The sequence below is a fragment of the Protopterus annectens genome, chromosome 4.part1 (assembly GCF_019279795.1).
Source record: "Protopterus annectens isolate FY-2018-M chromosome 4.part1, PAN1.0, whole genome shotgun sequence".
In the NCBI taxonomy this organism is placed as follows: Eukaryota; Metazoa; Chordata; order Ceratodontiformes; family Protopteridae; genus Protopterus; species Protopterus annectens.
Window position 1 is genome coordinate 551,820,828 of NC_056734.1, and position 10,000 is coordinate 551,830,827.

Consider the following 10,000-nt stretch of genomic DNA (forward strand, 5'->3'; position numbering starts at 1 on the left):
AGCATTATCATTTACCAATTTTCTCTAAATCCAGAGCTGGCTTTGCCACTGCTGTTTTGTAGGGCCTTATAGCTGGTCCTGATGTGGTATAAATTCATCCTCCGAACCATAGCTTTGGGAATCTACCCAAATGTAATGACTGCAACAGTGAATCACGAAGAACATAGTACAGTTGTGTCCACTTACCATAAATGTAGATGTTCGCATGTATTCACTGTTGCAGTCCTGGTTACCCTCCCTCCAGCCCCCTGTTTTTCTATTACTATATCTCTACTTTATTACTTTTAAATACATCTTTTTGGTGTATTTGCTTTTGTTTGAAGGTATATTTTTGTGTTTTTAATTACTTATATATTTTGCTCCCCATTTGGGGGGCACCTGACATCTGGGTTCAAGAAAAAGTGATGTAATGGCATCTGCTGCATGTTTTATACCCCTGACGACCTGACGTCATGGAAGAAGGGACAGCAACCGATGCAGGACCCAAGAATTTGTTAATCAGGCCGACTGAGGGCAACCTGCCAGCAGATTACCCAAATGTAATGACTGCAACAGTGAATACACTCTAACATCTACATTTATGGTAAGTGTACACAACTGTACTGTCCTCAACATTGTATCCCAGGGGTACAAATTTTATTTCCATTCACTGACAACCCCAAGCGGCTTTCCAGACCTTTCTCCAAAACGGTGGACAGAGGTTCAAAATCAAGTACTTTCCCTGCTCAATATCCAAGCTATTCAGCCGGTTCCAGTAGAACAGAGGGGTCAAGGCTTCTACTGTAGACTCTTCTGGTACCCAGGAAAGAGGGCTCTTGGCGCCCAATCCCTGATCTTTCAATTCTCAACACCTTCCTGGTGGTACCAAAATTCAAAATGCTTACCATACAACAGCTTCTTACTATGCTAGCCAAGGATGCCTGTTTAGTCACCCTAGACCTAAAAGAAGCCTGTCTGCACATCCCCATAAGGGAGTCATGCAGGAAGTATCTACGTTTCAGGGCAGGATCTATGCATTATCATTTCTCTGTACTTCCCTTTGGTTTATCAACTGTGCCCTCCAGCCATTGCATACTGCAGGCAGAGAAATATCCAAATTTACCCATACTTTGACGACTGCCTGATTCAGGTGGACAGTCAGGAATTGCTGCTGCAGCACCTGACATTTGTAAAAAACCTTCTCACTTCCTTGGGTACACCATCAACAAAAAGAAGTCAAAACTGGTTACCAGTCAAAAAATTGTATTCCTGGGAGCAAGCTTGGACACAACTTCCCAGATGGCATTCCTCACTTAAGAAAAACAAGTCTGTCTGACAGACTACTTCAAACAAATGGCCACCAGAACCCAGCTATCAGCAAGAAAAATACTACAAGCCCTAGGGTTCATGGCCTCACGTATACTGCTAATTCCATATGCAAGACTACATATGAGGAAACTTCAGTGGTACTTAAAGTCTTTGGTGCCAGCATTCTCAGGACCTGGAAACAGTCATTCCTATCATACCCTGTCTAAGGACAGAGTTCCTTTGGTGGGCAGAAGCATGCAACCACAACAAGGGACTGCCATTTACTCAACCCCGCACCGCCTAGACCATAACCACAGACGCATCAGACTATGCCTGGAGGGCGCGCACAGATGGCAAATGTATTCAGGGCCACTGTAACCCAAGTCAAATTCATCTGCACATCAACCAAAAAGAGATGCTTGCTCTGCAGAATTCACTGACAGCTTTTAGATCCCTACTCTTTCCAGGACAACTTCTAATAAAAACAGATGACACCGCAGTTATGTGGTACATCAACAAGCATGGGGGGGAACGCATTCCTACCCACTCTGCAGGTTAGCCATGGCCCTGTGGAGCACAGCATTGGACATTCACGTCCTTCTTGCGAGCTCACTTCCTGCCAGGCAAACAAAACTCACTGGCAGACGACTTAAGCAGAAATCTCCTAGACCCACATGAGTGGCAATTGGAGCCCAGCACCTTCACCTTCTGATTCAGAAATGGGGAACCCCAGAGGTGGATCTCTTTGCCTCCCCCTACAACCACCAGCGCAGCAAAGTCTGCACCAGGAATCCTCGCAGCAGGGCCTGGAAAGTGGATGCTTTATCTTTTCAGTGGGTAAATCTCTCAATCTACACCATTCCCCCTGTGCCCCTTCTCTCAAGAGTATTACTCAAGATAAAACAAGACAGACCAAGGACAATTCTGATTTCACCGGACTGGCCACGCCAGCACTGGTAGCCACTCCTGCGCTGCCTGACACCGGTGCCACCCTGGCACCTACACCAGAACCCAACCTTGCTCTCTCAGAAGAAGGGACAGATTTTGCATCCACAACTGCAAAACCTAAATCTTGCAGCCAGTCTTATTCCATGAATTCTCCCTCAGCAACCCTAAGCAAGCAGGTGATGGATGTCATTCTTGAAGCCAGAAGACCCAGTACAAGAAAATCCTATGCTAAGTGGAAAAGGTTCTGCTCATGGATTCAATCTAAAGATCTAAAAGAGAGGCCACAACACTGCCCTCCCTGCCTCTAATCCTGGATTACTTAGAAGATCTACTCCACCAAGGCCTGTCCTCCTCCTCCATTAAGATGCATGTCTCAGCCATTTCTGCTCATTGCAAAATGGAGCCACCTGTCTTCTCACACCGTCTTATCAAACAGTTCCTGAGAGCGGCAAACAACTTAAGACCACCAAGGAGAGCACCCACCCCTGTTTGGGACCTTAACTTTGTACTGGAAAAGCTCACGCTTCTCCCATTTGAACCTGCTGCATCAGCAGAGTTAAAATTCCTCTATTGGAAAACAGCATTGCTTCTAGCCATCACATCAGCTAGAAGTCTGTCTGAGCTACAAGCACTGATGGCTGTGGAACCCTTTTATTACTTTCCATGCTGACAGGATTCCCCTCAGGCCTAATCCTTTCTTTATGCCAAAAGTGGTGTCCAGTGTGGCTCTCAGCCAATCCATCCATTTGCCAACCTTCTTCCCTAATCCTCACAATAAAGGGGAAAGGATACTGCACTCCTTGGGCGTGCACAGTCAGCTCAGATTCTACCTTGGTAGGACTAAGCCCTTCAGAAAATCTGACCTAGTCAGCTTTGCAACAGGGGCAGAGGGCAAGGCCATTTCAAAACAAACTATTTTGAAATGGATAGCGCACTGCATCCATTTCTGCTACAAGCACCATGGGAAATCAACTCCTCAGGGGATCAGAACACATTACACTAGGGCAGCATCTGCCTCTATAGCATTTCTCAGGGGAGTCCCTACTAGGGACGTCCTGGATGCTGCTACCTCGAGTTCTCTACACAACTTCACCAAGTATTACCACCTGCCTATCTTCTCCAAAGCCAGTGCAGGTTTTGCTACAGCATCCTGAAAGGCATACTAGCCAGCCCTAACTCTTCTTGACTGCCTCCACCCTTCTTCAGCTGTGGGAATCCACCCAAGTGTGATGACTGCAACAGTGAAACACGAAGAACATAGTACAGTTGTGGACACTTACCATAAGTGTAGATGTTCGAGTGTATTTACTGATGCAGTCCTGGTTTCCCTCCAGCCCCCTGTTTTTTTCTCTCTCTCTCCTCTCTCTGGCTATTACTCACCCCTTCTGGGGTATTGGTATTGGTATTTACTTTTTACTGGTGGTGTTCTCCCCACCATAACTTAGCTCCCTATTTCGGGTGCTCCTGACATTTGTAGCCAGATAAACTGATGCATTGGCGTCTGCTGTCTGTTTTTATACCCCTGACGTCTGTCCTAGAGTGACAGCTTCCGAAGCAGAAATAATAAGTCTCTGGTATTCGGGCCGACTGAGTGCTACCTGCAGGCAGATAACCCAAGTGTGATGACTGCAACAGTGAATACACTCTAACATCTACATGTATGGTAAGTGTATACAACTGTACTTTATCGTTAGCTGATGTCAGCTAAGAAGGGCAAATGCAGTTGCGGGTATCAGATACCGCATAAAGATAAGCGCAACCATTGCATCTTTTGTCTAGGGAAGGAAACGGCCATATTGCTTGTTCCATTTGCCAGTCATTTGTTCCGAAGTCCCTTCGTAGCCATCTGGCCACCCTCAACTTATATTTATAGAAGCAATGACTCAGAAAGCTTGAGCTCAGGAGGGATCCCGAATTGGCCGTTCCGACTCAACCACCATGGAAAAAGACCAAAGTTTCCAGGCCTACCTCCGTTGCATCTCCACTATCTGATGCCCTGCCAGCTTCCGATCTAGGGGGTTGAGGGACATCTGATTGAACCGTCTACTTCGGCTCCGACCGAGGAAGCCGCTTCAGAAGTAACTGCCTGCATGTCCTCAGAGTCAGCACAGATGTCGGTCCCTACTGATGTTGAGGGGAGAGCAGGGCGACCGACCGGGATGCCATTACCTGAAGCCCAGGCCACAGAACTCAGGCCTTACCCTAGACCTACGCCTTCTAAACGAAAACAAAAAAAAAACAAACACCTGACTCTTATCCCTGAAGGAGTCCCTGACTGGCAATCATTTACTAACTCCTTAATGCAGACTTTTATGGCTTTTAGGCCCACGACTTCTTCCCCCTCCACTATTCCAGCACTTAGTCCTAGGCCTGCCTCAGCCACTTCTTTCCCCTTGCCTACTACCCATGAAGGAGAGGATGATTTAGAACCTTACTACTCATCTTCTGATGAGTCCTTTTTCTTATGCCTCATAAATTGCCTCCCCTCTGTGATACTATTCACCAGATGAGGAATTCATTGAAGGGGACTCCCCACCAGAGCATATCACCTTTGGGGAAACAATTACTAAGATGAAAGAATACTGTAAATGGGACACTACCTAGATGACTGACATCCAGAGGAGGTACTTTGAACAACTTCAAGTGGAATCACCCTCCCAGTCAGCCATCCCACCTAGCTTACCTGCCTATCTGGACGCCTTCACCTCTGCATCCAAGAAGCCAGACTCAAAACCACCTGCTCCTAAGAGATAGGACAGGTTCTACAAAGTGCCTGATAACCAAATATTCTTAGTTAAGCCTCCCCTGGCAGACCCTGTAGTAATTGCTATCTCCCCTGACAAGCAACCCAGGCTAATTCCTTTAGCATCTCTTCTGCCCACTGATAAGGATAGCAAAAGCATGGACAAGACTGGGAAAAAAAGTGTACACCTTCTCCACCCTGGCCTTCCAAACTATCAGTTACCAAACACACATAATAAAATATGCCCTGGACCTAGTTTCACAAGCCTCCAATCTCTTGCTGCCACCCCTGACTGCCCTACCAAAACTGAGATAGCATCTAAACTGTCTCTGGCTTCTCAGTAGCCAGATCACACGAGACAAATTAGGTAATGCAGATTATAAGCAAGGGCTACTGCCTTCAGTTTTGGAATATCTCCCCCTTTCTAGGCATTCTCACAACTCCAAAACAAACAAGACAAGAAATTTCACTGTTTCAGTACCTGTTAAGTAAAGGCTCAATCCATTTCCAGAAGAGATGACATTTTCCTAGTTCCCAGAAAGTAAGGAATCTGAAGACCCATTTAAGATCTGTCAAGACTCAAATTCCTGGTAGTATCAAAATTCAGAATGTTAACTCTAAAATCTCTTACACGTTATTTTCCCAGGGACTTGGATGGTGACGTTGCATTTAAAACTTGCCTGGCTTTATGTTCTTATTTTGCAGGAGCACTGGAGATTCCTACGCTTCCAGGTAAAGAGATTATACTGATTTTTGTGCCTTACGATTTGGATTATATTCTGCATCCAGAGTATTTACCTAATGTCGAACATCGGTCATTGCCTTTTTGCAGAATTAAAGGTGCTTCACCAGCTGAACTTCTTCACAGCCTTGCAAATCACTGCTGATTTGCTTTCAGAAGATAGGACTCACCCTTAAAATCTAGGTCACAACTCACATGCAGCACCAGAGCTACATTCCTGGGGGCAGATCTGTATTCAGTTCAACAGGTAGCTGCCCTACCTGAGGACATTGTCTTGTTCCTCTAGCAGTACCTCATGAAAGTCACTCGGTAAATAGAGTTACTGCAAGGGAATTTTCAAGGGCCCCAAGATGCATGTCTTAATGCATGCTGGTGGTTCCGTGTGTAAAATTCCATGTGAGAAAACTACAGCAATTCCCTAAAAAAAAAAAAAAAGTTGTGTGCGTCTCGAGCGAACCCAGAAGCCCCCTTTCAACTCAGAGACGACTTGAACCTGACTTGGTGAGCACATCTGAGACCATTTTGGTCCGTCTTACTTAGGAATAACATTTGTACAACACAGCAATGCAAGACAGTTTATTGCAGTTATTCTGGCTTTAAGAGCAGTCTAAGAAAGGTTAGTCCCAAGACGAATAATGATATTAAGACAACACCACAATGATGTGGTACATAAACAGGGAGGAACTCTGTCCTACCACCTATGCAGACTTGCACTAAAGCTGTGGCTATTAGCCCAAAGATTAATACTCACTCCTGTAGCATTTTGCATTCTGGGTCAAACAAACCTGCTAGCAGACAGTCTGAGCAGATCAGCTGTAGACCCTGGCAAATGGATGTTGAGACGGGATGGTTTCCCTAGAAAGTGGTATGGAGAACTGATTCCTTTTCCTTCAACTGGACAGGCCTCTTCTCTGTGCATTTCCCCAACACCCCTTTTCTCCAGAGTATTTAAAAAGGTGAAGGCAGACGGACCAAAGATGATGCTGTTGGCTCCATACTGGCCCCAGCACTGGTTCTCCCTTTTAAGCACAGTGGAGAGAATGTCATGACCGCTCCCCCCTCTTCATGGACCCCCTAACTTAGAACAAGGGTTATGTCATTCATTCCCACATGAAAATATTGAAACTGACAGCATGGATGATTTAATTTTGTCCAAACAATCATTTGCAGAGGATGTCCTATCTATGCTGAAAGAAGCTATTAAACAAAGCAGTAGGAAGTCTGATATAGTTAAATGGAAAAGATTTTTCTGTGAAGTGTAAGGATGATGGTGTTCTACCTACACAAGCTATGTTGCAGCAGGTACTGTAATATCTCTCCTGGCTTATTCTAGACTAAATATGCATATATCTGCCTGCTTATCGATGTCCACTCAAGCATATGCTTATCCTTCATGAGGCATTTCCTGAAAGGTTTGTTGTCTTAGTCCACCCAGGCATTAATCTTCACCCTCCTGGGACTGGAATTGTGCTTGAAAGACCAAAACAGTAGTGTTGAGCCAGTGACCTCAGCACCCTCAATTTGCCTACATGGAAAAAGGCTTTGTTGCTAGGCTCACTTCCACCAGGCATATCTCTAAGCTTTCAAGTGCTGCAGTACAGAGAACCCTTCTAAATCTATCATGAGGAAAATGTTACCTTGAGAACTAATCCTTTTTTATTCAGGGTTATGTCTGAGGTTTCCTTAATCCAAACTATTCATCTCCCATTTTTCTTCCCTAATCCACAAGTGTTAGAATTTTATTCTCTAGATGTACGTTGGCAGCCAAGATTATACTAAATTCAGGACAAACTTTCCTAACAGATCTGACTACCTGTTGGTGGCTTTTGCAGATTAACTGGGAAGGACCAGTGGGGAAATGGACCATTTCAAAATGGATTAGTAACCGTATTTACTTTTGTTACATTCAGTGTGGTAAACAGATTCCTAGCAAACTCGGAGCCCACCACAGCATTTTTGAAAGGGATCCCTACATAGACCATCCTAGAAGCAGCCATTTGGTCTCCCCATATAAACCTTCACCACACATTATAGTGTTGGTGCTATATCAAGAGCTAGAGTTGGGTTCACCTGTGCCATCCCACAGAGCTTTGCTGCTTCCATCCCAGAACTGTATCCGTCGTCCTCTATAAAGGAGCTTTGGGAATCTTCTCTAAACTCAGTACTGCAACATTGACTTCAGTGAACATATACTGCTGTGTAGATAACTTGCCATAATTGTAGATGTTTGAATAGATTATTGTTGCAGTACCCTTTTCCTTCGTCTTACCCCTCTTCTCTTCTACCTTGGGGTTGGGGTGGATATCTTCCTCGTAGTCCCCAGCCCCACCACATTCCCTGCTCCCTTAGATCAGGGCTGTTGGTTATCAAAAGGGTCTGTGGGGCAGGTTGTGCTTCACCTGAGTAACATGTGAGACTGGTACTGCTGACCATCACGAAGATGGCACCAGCTGACTGGTTTTATACCACTGATGTCCTGACGTCAAACTGGAAGGATGTCTGCTAGCTGGGGATGGTGAAAGATTCTGGTATGTCTGAGCACAGAGAGGCATAGTTGACTCAACCAGTTCCCTCTGCTGGTACCAACAACTGGTGCCCCACCCCCTCAGCTTTCAAGTGAAGAGCACAAAAAAGTCTTCTGCAAGATGCCAGATGGCTAGGTTCCTGTAAACAAGCTCCCTCCATCACTCTAGCTCTTTAAGTGACTATTAATAAAAAAGGTGGCTGGATGCACAACCACCCCCTGTGGCTGGATGCACAACCACCCCCTGCCCCAGCCAATGAAGTCCTGTTTCTGTCTCCAGCCTTTGGATCATTACTACTCTCTCATTTTTTTTTTAGTAAAGTCACATGCTACATCTCTCAGGATTTATTTAAATTTTTTTTTTAAACTGTACCAAACTGCTTGCTACAGTTTACATCCATCACAGAGTGCTACAGCGCTCAGGTTTTATTTCAAAAAAAGAAAAAAATTTCAAAAACCAACTACCATTTAGCAGACTCAAAAGAAACTTTATTATAAAACAGGTTAAGCTCTTTCATCTGTTTTGACACGTACGTTCTCAGAACTGTAAAATCTTAAAACCAAAATGAGAAAATATATAAAACCTCATCGAGCCACACCCCCTCATAGAATGCCAGTTGGCAACAATGTTGAAAAAGCCCTCCTTAAAAAATTAGATACAGACACACTAACGAGACAGGTTACATAATGAACATTCCATAAATAAACATCATTGCAAAATATAAATAAATCACTTTAAAAAAAAAAAAAAAATTACAACTTATATGTCCTATACTTAAGCTCACTGATAATAGCGATGGCCTCATTCAAACCAGGCGAATTGGATGCATCTAACTACAGCTGGCAAACCATTTCCCTATGCAACAGCTGGTTTTGCAAATCGCCACAGTATTTATCTGAATAAATAAAAAATTTAAACATAGTAAAATTTACTGCAAGAGATGGCATGTCTAACAAGGGCTCTTTTATTATCTTTCTTGCTAATACTGTAAAGATGCTGATAAATGCTTTTACTTAAATCATTATTTGTTTTTCCAACATAGAAAGCCGGACATGAAAGTATTGATTTGCAGCTTAACCCTGAAGGGTAACCATGCTTTGGGGAGTAACTAGCAGCTATTTACTCAGTTTGATTTCTTTGAGGCAGCTAATGTTCAAAAATGGCTGGGCAATTTTAGTTTTCTGTTTATATTGCATCTTCTGATGGAAGTTTTTTACCGATAAACCAACAAATGAAACAACTCAGTGTTAAAATTTAAATCATTGCAGTTAGATAGTTAAGTGGAAGTGTTATTTAAGTGAAAGTGTTAAGCAACAGCATGTGCTGAAGGGTTTACATTTGTGAAGTTCCCTGAAGGAGTAGAGGAAAATTCTTCTTTTCATATGGAACTTCATGACCTGTTTGATAGAACTGGATTGGGTCTTACCCGTTTGATCAAGGAAAGTGAAGGGCACATGCATAAACTGAAAGAAAAACTTTCTAATTTGGTCGGTTCGATTTCAGGTGATTTGAACTTTGTCCAGCGCAAACATACTTCTAGTAAGGTATTTCAGCAAGTTGAGTCTAGAATGCTTCCAATAAAATGTCGAAAGGATAAAAAGTTGCAACTAGATGACTATGATTACCATAATAAGACTGTCTGTCCCAAATTATGGAACAAAGACCACTCGACGTTTGCTTCTGGATACTATCAGCATATGACAGATGGGAGTGGTGATGATTTAAACAATGATATTGATGCCCCTTTAAGTCCAT

General features: G+C 43.8%; 1 protein-coding gene across 1 annotated transcript in view; it reads left to right on the forward strand.

Moving 5' to 3' along the window:
* GPBP1L1 (GC-rich promoter binding protein 1 like 1) overlaps positions 1 to 10,000 on the forward strand; it is a 1,437,510-nt gene that overhangs the window by 531,732 nt on the left and 895,778 nt on the right. Inside the window, exon 6 of the mRNA XM_044070363.1 lies at positions 8,070 to 8,103. Coding sequence (XP_043926298.1) covers positions 8,070 to 8,103 — 34 coding nt within the window. The remainder of the gene's footprint in view (positions 1 to 8,069; positions 8,104 to 10,000) is intronic.